Below are 19,826 nucleotides of genomic sequence, written 5' to 3'. Positions count from 1 at the left end.
TCTTGAGAAACAGCTTTTAACCTGCTACTGAGCCTTAGTAGAGACTGAACACTTTACTATGGGCCACCAAGTTACTATAAGACCTGAGTTACCTATTAGAAGCTGCATGTTGTCTGACTCATCAAGCCATAAATTTGCATGTGCACAGCAGCACTCCATCATAAAGTGATAATGGCTTAAGCAGGTCCTGAAAGCACAAGTAAATTACTTTAAAAATGGCCCAAATACCCATGGCCCCCACTCCTGCCACATTACCTTCTCTTTCCCAGAGCTACAGTCTCTTGGGGAGTTCCTTGTAGTCACTTGACTGAGGAAGACAAAACTCAGGCCTGGTTTACATTTGGCTCTGCATGTTATGCAGGGATCACCCAGAAATGAACATCTGCAGCACTACAACCCTTTCTGGGGTGTCCTTAAAGGACAGTGGTGAGAGGAAATCCTCCCAGTGGGTAGAACTTCGAGTAGTGCATCTGGTTGTTCATTTTGCTTGGAAAGAGATCAGTCGTGCATTTGTGTACTGACTCATGGGCTATGCTAATAGTTTGGCTGGATGGTCAGAGTCTTGGAAAGAGCGTGATTATGAAATTTGTGACAAAGAGGTCTGGGGAAGAGGGATATAGATAGAACTTTCTGAGTGGGCAAAGAACGTGAAGATATTTGTGTCCCAGGTGAATGTTCACCAGAGGGTGACTTCAGCAGAGGAAGGTTTTAATAATCCAGTGGATAAGATAACCCATCTTGTGCATAAAAGTCATTGTCTTTCCTCAGCCACTCCTGCTATTGCACAATGGGCTCATGAACAAAGTGGTCATGGTGGTAGGATGGAGGTTATTAATGGGCTCAGCAACATGAACTTCCACTTACCAAGGCCAATCTGGCTATGGCCGCTGCTGAGTGCCCAATCTACCAGCAGCAGAGACCCACACTCAGTCCCTTATATGAACCATTCCCCAAGGTGATCAGCCAGCTACCTGGTGACAGGTTAATTACGTTGGACCACTTTCCTCATGCAAGGGGCAGCAATTTGTTCTAACTGTAATAGACACATACTCTGAATATGGGTTCTCATTCCCTGCATACAATGCTTCTGCAAAAACTACCATCCGTGGGCTTACAGAATGCTTTATCCACCATCATGGTATTCCACACAGCATTTCTTCTGATCAAGGAACCCACTTCACAGCTAATAAAGTATGGGAATGGGCACATGCTCATGGAATTCTCTGGGCTTACCATGTTCCCCATCATCCAGAGGCAACTGGGTTGATAGAATAGTGGAATGGCCTTTTTAAAGACCCACTTATGGTGCCAACTAGGTGGCAATACCTTGCAGGGCTGGGGCAGTGTTCTCCAGGAGGCGGTGTATGCTCTTAATCAGCATCCACTGTATGGTGCTGTTTCTCCCATAGCTAGGATTCATGGGTCTAGGAATCAAGGGGTGGAAATGGGAGTGGCACTACTCACTGTCAACCCCGAGGGATCCACCAGGAAAATTTGTGTTTCTTGTCCCTAAAACCTTAAGCTCTGTTGGTCTACAGGTCTTAGTTCCAAAAAGAAGATCGCTTCTACCAGGAGACACAACAATGATTCCATTGAACTGGAAGTTAAGAATGCTACCTGGCCACTTTGGGCTTCTCATGCCATGGAATCAACAGGCAAGAAGGGGATTACTGTTCTGTCTGAGGTGATTGATCCTGACTATCAAGGGGAAATAGGACTGCAACTACACAATGGAGGTAAAGAGGAGTTTTCCTGGAATACAGGCGATCTCCTAGGACATCTCTCAGTACTACCACACCCTGTGGTTAGTCAATGGAAAATTGTAACAACCCAATCCATGCAAGACTGCCAATGGCTCAGAAACTTCAGGAATGAGGGTTTGGGTCTCCCCTCCTGGCAAAGAACCACGGCCAGCTGAAGTTCTTGCTGAGGGTTAAGGAAACATGGAATGGGTAGTAGAAGAACGTAGTGATAAGTATGAACTACGACCACGTGACCAGTTAGAGAACTGAGGACTGTGATTTTGTGAACATTTTCTCCCTGTTTTGTAATGAGCATGTTTGCATTTGTACATAAGCAAATATCTTGTTTCCTCTTATCATATGACAAGTTGTGTTGTTTATGTTACAGTTTTTAAGTCATAGGATATGATGCTTAAAAGTGAATGTTGCCTAAGGATTTGCACCCTATTCTGGAGAGATGTAGTGCATTTCTGGTTAGGTGCAGGCAGTTGAGTACTGTTAGGCAAAACATGTCTATTATTGTGGTCTATTTGGAATTTAAGCATGGTTCAAAGTGATGTGTATAGTTGCTAAATTGACAAGGGGTGGGATGTCATGGTTAGTTTCTGGTCTCAGCTTGGCCAAGTGATGATGCCCAGTTGATTGTTCAAGCTAACACTGGCCTGGCCATTGCTGCAACGATATTTCATGGCTGGTTGATAAACCAGAGGCTGGTGTATTAAATCATCAGTCAGTTGATTGCATCTGTGGCTGATTACATCTGTGATTAACTAAGGCATGCCCCACATAAACAAGATAATCCAATCAGTTGAGCACTTTAAAGAAGAAGAGAGACTCTTTCACTGCTTCTTCAGCCAACAAGGCTCTCCTATGGAGTTTATCCAGACTCTTCCTCAGAACCACCAGTTTCACAGCCTGCCTTGTGGATTTTGGAATCTTTCATTCCCATGGTTGTGCAAGACCTCTTTATAAATCTTATATTTATGGTTATCTTCTGTTGGTTTTGTTTCTCTAGAAACCCTGACTAATTGATACATGCATTATTGTTCCATTGGGAATATGAATATCAATAATACAATGCTTTCCAAAAAGGACTCTTAGTGCATATGGCTTTCGAGAGGAAGGGCAATACTGGAGATTTGCTGGAGTATTATGGGTGATCCAGAGTTGGGGGTTTCTGGGAAAACTTGAAGGAGGTTATGGAGGTCAAGCAAGAAGAGGATTATTCCAGGCAGAGGTTAAAGCAAAGAGGTAAGAAAATAACCTGATGCATGTGTTGAACTACACACAGATTGGAGTGTCTGGAGCTCAAAGGGAAAGACAGAGAGAGCCTGGAGACAGATGAAGTTGGGAAGGGAAGCAGGAGCCAAACAATGGAGGATCTTGTAGGCCATATTGGTTGAGCTTGGATGGCATCAAGTGGCTATACGGAGTCTTTTTCAATGCTTTTGTGTGTGTGTGCATGGGTCAGGAATCAAACCTGGGTCTCCCACCTGGCAGGTAAGTATTCTACCTCTGAATCACCTTTTACACCCTCTCGAAGGCTTTTAAAGTCAGGAAACAGCATCATCAGATCTGAGATTTTGGAGCTACCATTTTATGAGGCAAAAACAGAACAAATTGGTGGGTATAAGTCTGAAGGCTATTAAATTTTCCAAAAGAGGTGATATCCTGAATAAATTTACCACCGATAGGGTTAAAGAGGAGAAGATGGGTATGAGAGATACTTAGGGGTTAAAGCCTATCATGATTTTGTGATTAGACCATTTTCCTTCTTCATGTAATAAAACTGGGGGAAAAAAAGGAGAACATATTTTAATGCCTAAAGCTTGAATTTTATTCAGAAATCAGAGAGAAAAGGTCTATTTCCAGGAGGTCTGTTCTCCAAAGGTTATCTCTCTGCTATGCTTGGAGAAATTAATAAGATCTTTGAGTCGAGGGAAGGTGAATAGATTAATAAGCCTCCCCTTTACTTAGTTCAGACAGCTAGAGCAGAAGCAGACTGCCTGAAGGGGAGACCCTGTGAACAGAACTGACTGCTAAGAGATAAGCTGCCCAAGGCTGAGACTGATACCTCTCTCAAGAATCACAGCAGTTTGAGGCTTAGCCAACCCTGCAGTCTAGAAAGAACCCCAAGGAAATGCATGTGTACAGGTGTGTGTGTGTGTGTGTGTGTGTGTGTGTGTGTATGCATAATAGAGAGATATAATAAAGGAAAAAATGAAGTTTGATCTTGAGCAAGCCACTTATCTTTTCTGAGGTTTAGTTTCATCATGAAAATAAAATGGTTGATCCACATAAGATTTAAAGTTATTTTTTACTTTAAAATGATTGATGTTTTGAAACCAAATTAAGGAAGACTATCCCCAAACTTAGGTATCTTAGGTGTTTACATAATAAAAGTTGGTCTAGAGCAATGCCTTCAAACTTTTTTGGTCCTGTAACCCCAAAATAACGTCCAAACATTATATACCTCTCATCCTTTTTTTTTTTTTTTTTTACTTAGCACATAAAATTCTTTATCATTAGTTTAAATAGTTGGAAAGGATGTAATTTCTGGGATGCTGTTTATTTTATATGTCTTTAAATACTGTTTTATTCATACCTTGGAGCTACAGGTTTACTTACCTCATTTATTTTATGGAAAATGTCTGCTATGTAATGTAATTTGCAAAGGCAGTTCTCATTGTTAAACTATCAGCAATATAAACTAACTTCCTATAAGAAAGAACCCTTTTTAAATTCAAATTAATACAGCCTTTTTACTTCCAAATTCTAATTCTCAGAGAGATGATGCGTGAAGGTGAGGGTGACAACAACAGTGACAACGGTGAAGACAAGGATGGGCAGGAGGGAGGGGAAGTGTTGAGGGGAGTAAGAGAATGAAATTCGCCTGAATGAAATAAGGTCTTCCCCGCTTCAGTATTCTCTCTGCTGTGCGTTTATGGTATTCTCTTTCTAGGAGCCTTTCATTCTCACACTTCCTCTTTCAGTGATACCTCAGAGGTTTCGTACTCCAGGGCAGTGCACACTAGTTGGAAATGGGTGAGAAGCACAGCTTACTGAGGAGGGAGCGTGGGAAAAGTTTGATTATAGAAGCAAACTGGGAAAGAAGGAGCGGCAGACCACAGACATTCTCAGATGTCCCAATTTCAAGAAAATGTATTCCCTTAAACATATCCATGCCCAAAAAGCCCCTGCAAATTCTTCGAGTATCACTGAGGACAAGTACCCCAATTTTAAGACATTGGTTCAAGGTACCAACCATCTTTGAAGGTGATTGAATTCATTTTATATTAATTGATATTATTTTTGACTATGGAGTTCAGATTACATGACCACAGAGGTTACCTAACAAAGAGTCAAAGGACCTACTTTGTAATACTGAAAATATGACCAACGGACCAGTGTTAATAGTCTGACAAAGTTTTATGTTTGGCTTAAATATTAAGATCAAAGTTAAGAAGAAATAACAATGTCCTGATAATGTTTTCAGTAGACCTCTCATTCAGCAGTATCACATACTGTAGTAGTTAAGGAGATTAATTTTGGAAAAAGGTAGACTTGGGTCTTAATTCTCCTCTCCTCTCCTTTCCTCTCTTAGGCTGTATGGCTTTAGCCAAGCTTCTTAACCTCTCTGATCTTCAGTTTCCTCACATGTAAATGGGAATTTTTTAAAAAGCCATTTCACAGGGGTTATAGGGAGAAATAAATTAATTAATGTAAGTACCATACTTGGCACATGCAAGATACTCAATAAATGTCAGTAAGTAGTAGTTTTTTACAATAATAATCATCATTGTGTTGTTATTAGCAAATATACTTTGTCTTAGGCTGTGTTCAACCACTATGCCAGTTGCTGTGGAAATACACGAGCCCACCCTCAAGGAGCTTACATTCCACTTAGCAAAAAAGCAGACACCTATCAACCCAATTTGAATGAAATAAATTCTTTAACAGTGGCAAAATCAAAGAGAATCCAAATGAGCACTTAGTTCTAACTTGTGCATCCAGGAAAGCATCATAGATTGGGCAGTGCTTGATCTTAATTTTGATGGCTGAGCAGATTTTTGATAGTTTGAGGGTAAAGGCAGAGGGCATTCAGGAGAGAGGAAATAGCATGAGCAGCCTCAGGGAGCTAGGACATGCTTGGTCAAATCTCAACAGAGAGAGTCATACTGAATCTCTTCTTTATTGAACACCAGGTACCACTAAGCTGAAAAGATAATTTTATGGCTGGAGATGTTAGTCTTTATTTTGAATAAATATCATATCAAATGTGAGCATACTTGTATTTTATTCTTTTGACAAAAGGAAGTTGCTATGGGCTTTGGGGGGGTGGCGTGGGGGTGGGAGGAGAGTGGAAAAGGGTTAACATGAGCTAGTGAGATAGCTAACATTTTAATAAATGTCAGCAGCTCTTGTTCCATAACAAATCACCCCAAAACACTGTGGCCCACCATAACACTCATTCATTCCCACATTCACTTCTCCGTCTTAACCTTTCTGAGCTGGGCTCCCCTGGAAAGCTCTTCTATAAGCTCTGGGTCCCCATTTTAACTCAAGTTTCCTCCACCATTCTTGGATTCAGTCTGAAGGAACAGCAGCTACCCAGGTGAAGCTCCTCGTGTGACAATGGCAGAGGAAAAAGAGGGGAGGCCTCACCACATGAGCATATTTCTAGCCTTTGCTTGGCTTAACATCCCACTGTAAGTCACATGGCCAAGTCTGACAGAAAGAGATGGTTCTCATATTGAGGAATGAGGTAGAGAGGCAGGGAAGGAATATGTAATTTAGAAAAAATAATCTACTATAGTAAAACAGCTATGGGAGTATATACATATTCACATATGGAAATGAAATAGCCATACAACTAAAATACTGAGCAGTAGTCTTTCTGAGTTGTGACATTGGTTTCTACCTAGCCCTTCTATATACCAGCGCTGATTCTTTGGATAAGCTGCTTAATTGGACCATCACACATGAAATAATAAGTCTAATTCATGTGGCAATAAACAGAATGTCTGGTACTGAGTATGAAAACCCAGAAACCAAGAGCCAGTCATGCAAATAAAAATTATAAAGACAATATCTAATTCACTGATTATATTAACTATTAATTTTATTAACATATAGTCAATATTCATATTTGTCTTTGTAAATAATGGAGAGCAATGATGTGGATAATCTAAAGCTATAGATAATCCAAACAGTCTTTATATTAACTTTAGATTTAATTGCAAGATTTTGTGGTCAGCAGGATTAACTCAAGCAAAATTAAAATTACAGCACATTTCATTCCCAGAACAGACACCCAGCCAGCAAGGACAGGTGGCCCAGAAATACAAATTGGTTGCATATAATTGAAAGTTATTTTAATGATTAAATAAAGTGATGATTGTAAACCACTTTGCAAAGTTCCTGGCACACAGGAGATGCTCATAAATTGTTTCTCTCCACATCCTTTCTTCCCTTCCAAAAGAACACAAAATCGTGTCCTTAATCAATTTCTTCAAAAGGCTTGTGAGTCATAGAAATAAAAAAAAGTTTATTTGAACTCAATCTTTTACATTTAATTAAAATTGTGCCTCAAAACTTTCATACTATGTGCATGTATGTACTGTTCCTAGTTGATTAGAATAAACTGAAATTCCCCTGATAGGAAGAATGTGACATTTAATTAAATCAGCATATACCCAAACATTTGTTTAGCTGTAGGTTTATGTTGTTTTTTAGCAGATCCAAATTCTTACTGCACTATATATCCCAGCTGGATAGTGTGCACTTTTGTGCATTTAAATGTGTACTTTTCATCATTATGCCCCCTCCTTTGAGTGTTCAGAATTCCCAATAATTAAAAATAATTGTAATTAATGCTCAATTAAAACCACTTGCTCTTTCCGTAAATGCCAAGAAAGTTCTTTTAAAAGATTCCTTTCAATTCTGTCTCAGTGTTTCTTGTTGATGATTTTATGTACTAATCCTTTCAGGATTTAGTAATATTAATGTAAAAAAAGTGTTATTATTAATGAACATAGCATTAGATAGATTTCATTGTACAAGTTCAAAACAAGGATCTAAAACCATCAACTTATGCAATTTACAAGTTTTCCGATCTCCCTGAATAAAAGTATGCTTGTATCCATAATGATAAAATGCTAACAAATAGAAATTGTCTTTGTTCTTTTTAATGCAGCAATGGATTATACAACAGGATTACTTACCAATTTCTTGAAAGCAGTCTTACAGAATATTTCAGTGACTTATACCTTCATATAATTTATACCTTCATAGATGTGTGTAATGTAATTAGAAAGTACAATTTGGCATGCTGTTACATTTTGTGAAATGAGAGCAATAAGCAGGCAAATATGGTTGGTTATTTTCCTTTAACCAACTGGATTGTGTTAGGTAAAATTAAGCAAAATCTTTATTTTCTTAATCAGTAGGAATATTCTAGAAAGTATTTAGAATTTCTTTTGCCCTTCCACCCCAGTTTATTTGAGTTGCTAAAAAATTTTAATAATAGCTATTTATCATGAAATATAAATAGCTATTATTAAATATAAATATAGATAAATTAAATATAAATATAGAAAATCTGCTTACATCGACCTATTCTATTGATGGCAATCTAAGAGTAGTAGTTTTTTAGCTCAGCTCCAACTGCAAAAATAAGAATAAATACATAAATTATATTTGAAGATTTTTAAAAGAAAAAATAGTTCTACTTTATGAAGATTGCTCTACAATATGAAGATTGTCCCTCTCCTTAAGTATAGTTTAAAGGATGTAAATATTACTGTCCACCTAGAAACTACACATAGAAAGGAACCAGCTATGATTTTGGTTCTACTTGGACCTATGTGTTTCAATTATGCAAATGACTATTTTCTGGTAATTTATGTCATTACAATTATTTTTCTAAGATTTTCTTTAATAGGAATTATTGGGCTTTTAATACTCAAATCAATAATTGTTTATGATAGGAATCTGGAGTATTTTATGTCACATCAAAAAATTTGAGATGTTAATATGACTTAAAACTTACGTTTTCCTTTCTCTTTCTTGTATTCAGCTGTACAAGGATCAGGTGTCATTTTCCGAACAGTGGAGGTCACGTTACATAAAGAAGGCAACACTTTTGGGTTTGTAATACGAGGTAAGTAACTGTGAGAAAAATGAAATATCAGATATTCTTAGAGAATTTATCATTGAAATATTGGGAGTGAGCTAGGAAGTCATCCTCAAAAAAACTGATGTTTCTAATGTGTAAAGTCACCTTGTAATATTTGTACCCACTCTTCTCTAAAATAAATAAAATAGTGAATGGAAATCGAAATGGAGTCCAATTGATCTAACTTTACTTTCAGTTCTTTAATACAGAGCAAGAAGCCACTGTTCGTAAACCCTGTCAATTCAGTTACCTACTGATTTGTTACTTTCCAACATGCCTTTTACCTTCTCTTTTATATTTTTCTGTACCACTGAATCAAAGATGTTGAGGAAAATGGCTTGATTTGGTTTAGTATACTAGGATTAAGCAATTTTGTTTAAATTATTTTCTTCTGAAATGCAGTTTGTCATTGTAGCCTCCCAAAAATGTATTGAAGATAATCTAATCTCTTAGGCACCTAAGTGCATCAGATATCCAATTTGTTCATTTAAATTTATCTTATTATCATGTTATTATGGGATGATTTTGATAATAAATATTTCAAACTCCAACTTTACTATAAAACCATTAATTCTGAGCTATAATTTTGGCTTTTGTTATTGTGCTTTCTTGTTAGCAATTTCAACCCTTAAAAAGTATGCCTACAGTTACGTATGCATCCTGCAGCTTATGGCTTATTAAAATATACCCTCCTTTGGTGTAGTCTCTTTTGGGGGCAGATGGGAAGAAAGAGAAACCAATAATTCAACTGTTTTGATATTGAAAATTGACAAAATTTCTTTTTTAAATAAAGAACCAGGCCCTCTTTAAAAAAAAAAAAAGGATGCCTACATTAAGAACTTGTGATTCCTACTATGACAGTGGGGTTTAATAAAGAACTGTGTTAACATTAAAATTTTAGCATTTCACATTTCTTGATTTCTTTGTTTTTACCTATAAATTTTGTACTTCACCAAAGTATAAATTCTATAATTATTAAGCTAAGAATTAAAATGAGCTAAGTATCTTAATAAATAATATATAAATGCAACAAAGAATAAAAGGAATTGGTTCATTAGTATAGGCTTGTCTTAAAAGACTGAACTTTAAGCATTAGGTTCCATTCTGTGTCAGTCATTTAGCAGATCAAGCAATCAAATATTTATTATATCAATATGTCAGTATAGGACCAAGAACTATAGAGTCCTAAAACAAGACCCCTTTCTATAGGGAATTACAGTCCCGTGAATTTATGACATAAATTGATAAAGTGCCCAAGTGAGTGCTACAGAGAATGGGGACCTATAAATGGTTTAAACCAGTGTATGTTACATTTTTCAGACCAAGGTTTATTTTTAAGTGGAACAGACCAATACCCTTCCTATTCCCAAATTTCTGTGTAAAAGAACTAGGTGAATATAATGACAAGTCAGCATGAAAGTTATTTGGGGTTGATGGGTGGTATATGCAAATCTGTTTTTGCAATAAAGGCATTAAAGAAAGGCATACTTGAATTGCATATATGCAGGCCTAATTGTTGAAAGACTGTAGTGAAAAAATACTGCTGATTTAAATATTCATCACTAGTTTCTATAGAGCTAATCAATAAAAATTACGTTACTAATGAAAGAGCAAAAGTAAAACAACAGTAATTTATCATTAAGCATAGAAGCAGTTGAAATCCACAACTACCTCAAGACAGTTTATATTAAAAATATTTCCTTCCCATAATTTTCAGAAATTTCAAGCATCTGTGTATGTGTGCTTACATAGTACGACTTTTGTAGTAAGAACCTAGAGTACTGCTTGATACACAGTAAGCACTCAATAAATGAATGAATGAATGATTGAATGTTGCTTAGTCTTCATGCATTTGAAGACTCAAATGTATGTGAGCTTCATACATTTTCATGTTATATTGATTTAAAACCTTATAATAATGAACTAGTTTTTGTTTATGAGTGCCACATTCTTGTAGGCTTCAGTAACTACCTTAGTATGCTAATTGTACATAAAAACAGAAGTTTGTGGAGTTTCACGTAGTTTCTCAATGTGAACAAAATAAAGGACTTAAACTTTTATATCAGTTTGAGGCCCATCTGGAGAGTTTTCCCTGTCCAAAAGGTAGACACCACCTACCCATTAAGAATCACTGGTTAATTACAAAAAGATTTGCAGAATGAGAAATTATCATGGGTTAATGTTTTCATGGCAGATAGAACTTTAGGCACAGGTTGGATTTGAGCCGAATTTAGAGTGACGGAAAATACCAGGACAATCAAGAAAGAAAGGAAAGATACTCTAGATGGAACATAGCCATTTAGTTACTCGATATTTTCCTTTAACCAACTGGAATGGGACTTTGAAGTAGATGAATGGAAATTCCACTTCTAATGCTGTAAGTCAAAGATTGTAAATCTTGACTCCCCGAACAACAGATCATTGTATCCATAGAACAAAAAAATGGTGCTCCGGCCTAAAGTTTGGATAGTTAAATTGCAGCTAATTCCCTTGCTACCAGGTTAAGGGAGATGGTTTGGGCTAATGAGAAAAGCACTATAAGTTGTTTTTCACTTTGATCAAGGAAACTTTCTCTTTCTAGGCATCCTTAACTGAAAAATTGTAGCTAGGTCTACTCATTTCATATATATTGCCAGATTTTCAAATTTGGTCTGCATTGTGCTTCTGGCATTGATAGTTTTAAATAGCATCTGGGTGATGTTAGTGTACAACCAGAATTGAGAGCACCACTGGTTTCTTGAGTAATTTGTTTTCCTTTGTAGCTCTGAACTTCTATGACATAAGTAAATTATCTATTAAATTTGATGCATTATCTCAAATAATGATAAAAATGCCACAAAGCAAGACATTTAGGACTACCTCAGACTTTAACATGCAATCATCATTAATTCAAATTTAGACCTCCAAATCAAAATTATGGAATGGTCTGTTTTCTCTCTTCATCCCCTACCCTATCAAAACCCCTCCTGGGGAAAGCACAACCATTTTTTTGTGATAATCTTGCAAAAGAGAAGTTACTTGTTAGTATTTATGTAAGTGTGCATAAGCATTTGCTATAACTTATTGTCATGATTTTAATATTAGATTTTTTTAATAAAAAGTGGTGAATTTCCAAAATTAGGTAAAGTTATCAAGCTGAATGAAAAAAAAATCCTGAAATGAAGCTTTGACCAATCAGCTGGACTGTATTAATTAATAGATTACTTGTAATATAAACTAGCATAAAAGAAGTATTTGTTTTCATCAGGAGAAGTGAATGTCTTTTTTTCTTTTATGCTAATCTTTAAGTTGACTGCTCTACCTATGCTAGCTTAGTTTAGGAAATGTCTGTCTGTTCCCCAAGGCAAAACGTTAAGGAAGTAATAATTTGCAATAACTTCCACATTTGTCAGATTCTGGCAAACTGGAAACCACCCAGGTGGGCAGCCAGAGTAGTGATAAAGGAGGAAATCAGGTCATATAAGAATAGGTAAGGAAATTGGAAATGTCCAGCCTTACAGAGATGAGATTTAGCAGGCATATGATGACTCTTTTCAGCATTCAGAAAAACTTCCTTGTAGAAGACAACATAAATTGTCGTTTTACTGCTCTAGATAATAGAACGAGGACCAATGGATAAAAGTTTCAGGAAGGTAGATATCAGCTAAATATTAGGAAACGTTGTTTAACTCTCATAGGTGTGCAGTAGGGAATTGGCTGCCTCAAATCTGCTAAGTAGGCCATCACTGGTGGGTCTCAAGAAAAATCTAGGGAACACAGGAAGTTGTACAAAGGGCTCTGAGTTAAAAAGAGAATTTATCATAAATTGCCTTCCATCTCGAAGCATCTGTGTTTCTGCTCTCCATTCAAACTTCACGCAATCGACCAAATTAAGCCTACACTTTTTTAAGGTCACCCAATTTTGATAGGTGCCACTTCAGCCACTTGAATTCCTTCCATGCTTCCTTTCTATCTCATTGTCTACCTACCTGGCTCTCTCTCTCTCTCTCTCTCTCTCTCTCTCTCTCTCTCTCTCTCTCTCTCTCCCCCTTCCCCCTTTATACTTGGTTGTTTTTTGTTTATTTTTTTATCTTTTACTTAGTTGTGGCTTCCATTATGTCCAATTGTAGATCTGATCCACCTGCATTATATCCCAACTTGCTTGTCACCAGGTGTGCACACCTATACATTTCTCCTGGTTGGTGGTTGTTTTACTTAAACTGTTAAGTACTTAGGCATTTTGTTGTCGTTACTTGATATTCTTAGCATTCCGGTTGTTAAATATTTTATATATCATTCCTTATTACAGCCTTATATTTACTGAGAGGTGAAGAAATGATGACTTCAAAATGTGCTCATGAAAAGAATAAGACCTTTCAGGCTATTATACGCCAGAAGGAAAACGTTCTATGTTTTTCTCAATACATCAACAAATGTATTTCACTTTCTCAGTTGGCATTTTGTATGTGAATTTTCTAAATGGCAACAATGAAAGCATTTTAAAGCCTGATTTCTTTTCTTTGCTAGGGGGAGCCCATGATGATAGAAATAAATCTCGTCCAGTTGTGATAACATGTGTTCGTCCTGGAGGGCCTGCTGACAGGTAAACTTCATCGTTCCATGTCACTATCTAAATAGATTATATTAAGCTGGGGACTTGGGCAGAGAAGTTGATGAGTTAGAAATGTCATAGTAAAAGATAGATTTTAATAAAAAATATGCTAGAGGGCGGGCCACGGTGGCTCAGTGTCAGAGTTCTTGCCTGCCATGCTGGAGACCTGGGTTCAATTCCCAGTGCCTTCCCATGCCAAAAAAAATCTAGAATGTGAAAATTGAAAGAGTTTAGGCTGTGGAATAAGAAGAAACAAGGTTTGACTCCAGATTCTACCACTTACTACCCTGTGTTATTTCTGAGCATTTTTCTGAGCTCAGTTTGCTCCACTGAAAACAGGTAGATACTAGCACCTACCTTGCAGGGTTCTTCGATTTTATCAAAGATTGGAGATAAATGGTGCCTTGCAGAGGGTCTTGCCAAACCGGAGGCCACTTAATAAAAGGCAGGTGGTTCTTTTAAGGTCTTGAAAATCATCATCACCAGTTGCTCGTCTCCCAGCCCGGACTAATAGGTGGCAGTGTTCTGTTCCTTACTGTTGTAATTATTATTATTACCTATTGGTGATAATTCTGTATGTCAGAATGAAAATGACATATAAAAATAGAATGGAAGGAGTATTGTCAGTTTCCAGAGCTTTCTCTTCCTTGGATTGCTCCCCCTTAACTTGCTAATTTGAATATCTTTGAAAGGACATTGCCTTCAGCTTTCACTTCATACCCCTTGGGGGTCCCAAGTAAACTCACAACTTAGGTGTCTCAAAAGTTACTTATCAGGGCAGGCCACAGTGGCTCAGCAGGTAGAGTTCTCGCCTGTTGTGCTGGACACCCGGGTTCGATTCCTGGTACCTGCCCAAGCAAAAAAAAAAACTTATCTTTGTATTTGTTTCCTATATAAAATCAATTCCAAAATGTTGGGTGCACACAACTCCTGCTGTTTGTTATGCTTGGTGGGTTGAAGGAAAATACACTGATTACCTCCTGTCCCTGCATTAAGTTTCAGACCAGGAATAGATTTTAAGCCTTTCTTAAGCAGTATAAATAATGAAAATAATAAATATTATTTAAAGAGCACTTACAATGTACCAGAAACTGTGGTGTTTCATAGACATTATTTTATCCTTAAAATCACCCTCTAAATGAAACATTTTTACCCCATTTACCGATGAAAACAAACTGAAGCCCAGTACAATTAGTTTACCAACTAAAAAAGTAGAAAAATCCAGATAAGAAATCAGATTCATTTTCCTTCAAAGTCCATGCTGTTATTACCTCACATTTTTAAAAGTTGATGGTTAAGATAAAATAAGAAAATATGAAGGTGCTGATTTCTTGCCTGTGCTTAAGGTATTTGCTCTAACAAAAGAAAAAAAAGTCAAAAGTGCCAGAGAAACTGTGCCTTTTTCCCTTTTCATGCTTCTCTTGTGAATTATTCTTCTTGACGCAAATAAGAATATTCCATTTCTTATTAACATTCAGAGTTACAGTCAACAGAAATATCAGAAACAGGCTCTAGTTTACAAGCAACTTCTTACCAAATTAATTTAGGACTAAAAGAAATTTAATAAGTTCAGATAAAAATTTAGAAGAAAACTAGAGAGTTGTCTAGATAAAAGTGATTTACTATTAAGAGATCATTTTTACTCTTTATAATTCCTAAACTTGTAACCCTCCCATCAGCCTTCTCATCTCCATGTAATCTGCAGGCCTCCCTAGGGGTTACCTTAGCCGTCTCGCTAATGTCCTGAGGCATCTTCTCCCAGTGCTTGAGTGTCTGTGGTCACAGCAGGGAGAAGGGTATGTGCCTGCAGCTTCCAGGCAATGTGAGACTGAATCAATTTAATCACTGCCAAATGGCCTTATAAATCAGTAGGAGAATTTACAGACGAGAGACATTTTTCACCAGCACTCCCTATCCCACTTGGGGGTTCCCTAGTAATAAATTGAATGATATCAGCAGGTTTTTCTGCTCACCTGGCTTTGGGAAAATAAGTGAATGTTATTTCCTGGGCTCCATTAAATCAATTTTGGACACTCAGGCAAAAACCTTGAGAAAGGGAAAAATGTGCCTTTATTACTTTTGTACCCCAAGAGTTAACTGTGGGTAACTGAGTTATTTGCTAATGTGTAGTTATTTTCTCATCACTGATTTTTATATAACAGCAATTTTCTGTTTAGGGTTACCTCTTAACTCTCTTACTGTCGCCCTTGATGCTTAAAAAGAAATTGCAATTGGGATGGATGGCAGAACATGTGTGATAGAGCTAATTTCGCTGACTTTTAATGCTAAGCCCCATTATACTAAATTAATAAAGACTTCTTTTATTCTTGCTTCAGAGAGGGCACAATCAAACCTGGTGACAGGCTGCTCAGTGTGGATGGAATTCGGCTTCTTGGAACCACGCATGCTGAAGCCATGAGTATTCTTAAACAATGTGGACAAGAAGCAACGCTGCTGATAGAATATGATGTCTCAGTAATGGGTATGTCAGAGGACCAAGTTGTGATCTCTGAACTCTAGGGCATGTCGCTGTCCATCCCTGATAAGCCACTTTGGATTATGTGTGGACTGTTTTGCCCTCTTGTAGCAGACAGGTCCATCAGTATTGTATCATTACTCTCTTTGGGTTCAAGACAAGGTGAGTGGTGCTTTTCAGTAATTTAGAGTTCTCATGCTGATAGGTTCTGTAATAAGGTCTCATGCTGTCAGAGTGCTTCACCTAACAATCAGCTCTTCTGTATGGATTACCCTTTGGCAGTAAAGTGCTTCTCCCTTCCAAATCACAAAAATAGCATTATTCGCTTAGGGGCTCCTGCTTTTTCTTTTACTGCCTGGAGACTGGGAATAGTGGGAGATTCCTTTCCTTCTTGTAACTTCACAGTCTGAAGCAAGTGAATCAAAATGAATGGAAATGACCACCCATTTTATCTTGAGAATTTAGGGACAAGAGAAGAAAAGGGAAATATAGTAACATTGATTAAAATGAGAAGTTGAGCACAGTACTCTTTCTTTAAATAACAATTCCAAAAGAAGTTAGCTCTGTTTTTACCTTCACACCTATCGTAAAACTGGAAGGATATTCTCATGTGGCTTTTAAATGCTGAGAGAGACAAAATTTGGTGTAATGTTGACAAAGGCAGAAAAATTATGCAAGTATGAGTTGAAACTTAGAACTTAAATCATGTTGGAAGTACTCTTTACAATTATCAGACTTGATTATGTGACCTAACTTTAAAAGCCAATTTTATGCTGCTGAAATGTAGCAGAGAAAAAGAGATTTATTATATAACTGCCAACTCCTTTATTTCCCACTCTGTATGATTCATGTAGAACAGTGTTGTTTGGGAGTATTCTTAATCTATCTGCTGGACTAAAATGTCGGAAAGAAGTATGAGGTTTCCTAAAGGGCTTAAAGAATGAGATTTAAGTTCCCAGAAGGATAAATGGTGCAATAGCAATAGTACAAATCTTCACGGGTAAAGTTCAAGAATGAATATTCCGTCTTTCTGCTGACCTTTTCCCTCTCCCCTTTTTTTCTCCCTCCCTCCCTCTGTTCTTTTTCTTTTTTTTGTTGCTTGGTTTTTTAATTACATTCAATTAGGTTTTGAATTAGATTTTGAGTTAGATTATGTGGGTATGGTTTTCAGCTCTACTGATCACTAGCTATTGATTTGACCATGTTATTTAATTTTCTGGCCCTTAGTTTCCTCATTTGTCAAATAGGGATTACCAATGCCTTAATTTTAGAAAGCAATTATGAAGGTAAGATTGTACAAGTAAAATGTCTTATCCATTTTAAACGATTATACAAATGGGATTAACATTAAAAATTAAAACAGGTATCTGGAGTATTTAATTTCTTCATTCAGTCTACAACTATGTATTGAGCTAAGGGAAGGTACCATGAAATCAGAGATAAAGAAAACAGATCCTTGCCCTCATGAAGCTTGCAGTCCAGTGGGGGAGACAGGTGGCAAACAATGGACATCATCAAACAAACACACACAAAGGATAATAATTACTATGCACAGCACAAACGAGATTCTGTGAAGGGGACTAAGGGAAAATTAAGTCTATGTAGTATTAATATAGGCATAACAGAGAGACCATGGAACAGAAGAGAATACCTAGAAACAGACCACTGTATGTCTAGAAACTAAAGTATCATTATACATCAATGTGGAAGGGTTGCAGTAGTCAGTAAATGATGCTGAGAAAATTAGCCACAAGGGGAAAAATGAAATTAAATTCCTATTTCATATCACATCCAAAAATCTTCTAATTATTTAACCATTTTCACAATACACTGCTATTATAATAACAAATATCTTTTTACACAAATCTTTGTTTGTATTTCTGATGTCATTAAGACAAAGGATGTATTTAGTTTTAAAACATTTGTTATACACTCTGTATCCAAATTGTTCTCTAGAAAGGTTGCACTATTTCATATTATCCCAAGCAATATTTCAAGTACGCATTTCACTAGAGCTTCTCAACATTGAGTATTGTCATTTTTAATCCTTCTTATTTGTAAGATGAAAACTATTTTTATATTTTAATCTACTTTTACTTGGTTCTAGTGAGATTTCTTTCATATGAACATTAACCATTTGCATTTTCTTTTATCTGTTCATGTCTTTTATTCACTTTTCTACTGGAAGTATTCCAACTGGGAAGGTTGGGAAGGTCTTAGCTTTTTGTTAATTGGTTTACAAAACTATTTATATATTAAGAACATTAGTCCTTATCAGTTTTTTTGTAAAAGCATTTCTCTATGGTTTATCTCCCTCTTCTAACATATTAAAGTTTTGTTTCTTTGTTTTTCTTTTATCTAGTATTTTTCTTGGGATATATCTGTTGATTTTATGATTATGAAGTGATTTATGATTATGAATACCAGTTATTTTTATTATTCTGCCCACAGTCACTCATTTGTCAATATCCTTCTCTATAATTATCATCTCACTTTGATTTTTTCCAGTCTTCTCCCACCCTCATTCTCTCTTTTTTTTCTATAATATCTTTCTTACCTTTTCCCATTCCTGCTTCCCTAATTTGAATTAAAATGGGATTAGGTATTTAAAAGGTCAGATAAAATTGTGACAAGTTGAGAAAAGAGAAGTAAAACTGATGCCTCAGAAAATCAGAATATGGGAAACTTTCAACTAGAATTATTCTTCACCAAATAATAACTAAGCTTTCCTTTTAGAACCAAAAAAATCCCCACATTTTCTCTTTTTTCTTACCTTGGATTATTTCTTCCTTGAGGAATAAAATGAGCTGTTCATATAACACAGCCTGAACATTTCTTTCAAACTTTTTGGAAATCAAGTTCTCATTAAAAACAGTTTATCTACTCTCATTTTTAAATGAGAAAAATTCTCACAATTGTAAAATTAATATTTTAACAGTTTTTATTGTGAAATATATATATATATACAAAAAAGCAATAAATTTCAAAGTACGTAGAACAGATTTCAGGATTTGGTATGGGTTACAGTTCCACCATTTTAGGTTTTTCTTTCTAAGCTGTTTCAAGACACCAGAAACAGAAAGAAATATCAATATGATGATTCACAGTCATACTCATTTGTTAAATCCTATCTTCTCTGTTATAACTCTTCCTTATCCTTTGATCCTTCTCCTAATCTTTAGGGGTATTTGGGCTATGCCCATTCTAACTTCTTCATGTTGGAAAGGGGTATCGATAATACGGGACAGGGGATGAAATCACTTGATGTTCTTGGAGAGACAGATCCCTCTGCATTTCAGGACTTATCTGGCCTAGGAACCCATCTAGAAGTTGTAGGATTCTGGAAAGTAATCTTTGTGTATGAACCTTTTGTAGAATCTCAGAAGTTCTTTAGGGTTGGGGGAGTGGTTTTGGCTGGGGCAAATCCTGGAAATTAAAAATATCATTTTTAAAACAGAATCAAAACAAATGTAGATTTTTTTTTAAATAGGAAAATATTCAACAATACAGAATCTTGATGCCAAAAATATTAATATTTTATTTGCTGAATATGAGTAAAATACTATTTTATATTTTATATCTCCTAAGTATCTAGGTTAAGTGCTGGTCTAAAGGTTATCTATTGTCTTTACATATAATCTATTTTCAGAAGCCTAATGGAAAATATATTGAAATAGGCGATTAAATTATGTGCATTCTGTTTTATACCTTTCACCTTGATATTACACAATTTTCTTCTATAAAATAAGAATAATGATATTTACCCTATCCAACTCATTGGGATGCGAAAATCCTTAATAATTAAACATGTAAAACAAAAAGTTATTTGCTTTTAAAGAC

The 19,826-nt window shown here is 36.2% G+C and overlaps 1 protein-coding gene and 1 long non-coding RNA gene across 10 annotated transcripts in view; one reads left to right on the top strand and one right to left on the bottom strand.

Annotated features, from left to right (window-relative positions):
- The window catches only part of GRIP1 (glutamate receptor interacting protein 1), a 733,183-nt gene that overhangs the window by 571,088 nt on the left and 142,269 nt on the right, over window positions 1–19,826 (top strand). For all 7 annotated transcript variants that reach the window (XM_077111339.1, XM_077111343.1, XM_077111338.1 and 4 more), the window contains exons 5-7: window positions 8,821–8,904; window positions 13,426–13,501; window positions 15,847–15,992. In XM_077111339.1, coding sequence (XP_076967454.1) covers window positions 8,821–8,904; window positions 13,426–13,501; window positions 15,847–15,992 — 306 coding nt within the window. The remainder of the gene's footprint in view (window positions 1–8,820; window positions 8,905–13,425; window positions 13,502–15,846; window positions 15,993–19,826) is intronic.
- LOC143642664 (uncharacterized) overlaps window positions 1–19,826 on the bottom strand; it is a 48,943-nt gene that overhangs the window by 18,022 nt on the left and 11,095 nt on the right. For 2 of the 3 annotated variants that reach the window (XR_013155783.1, XR_013155782.1), the window contains exons 3-5: window positions 14,257–14,358; window positions 8,794–8,912; window positions 93–187 (exon numbers count right to left, since the gene is read on the bottom strand). This is a non-coding gene — a long non-coding RNA (uncharacterized LOC143642664). The remainder of the gene's footprint in view (window positions 1–92; window positions 188–8,793; window positions 8,913–14,256; window positions 14,359–19,826) is intronic. The other variant, XR_013155784.1, reaches the window with a different exon arrangement.

The sequence above is a fragment of the Tamandua tetradactyla genome, chromosome 7 (assembly GCF_023851605.1).
Source record: "Tamandua tetradactyla isolate mTamTet1 chromosome 7, mTamTet1.pri, whole genome shotgun sequence".
In the NCBI taxonomy this organism is placed as follows: Eukaryota; Metazoa; Chordata; class Mammalia; order Pilosa; family Myrmecophagidae; genus Tamandua; species Tamandua tetradactyla.
The sequence above is the reverse complement of the archived record's forward strand: the minus strand, read 5'-3'. Positions and strand labels throughout refer to the sequence as shown.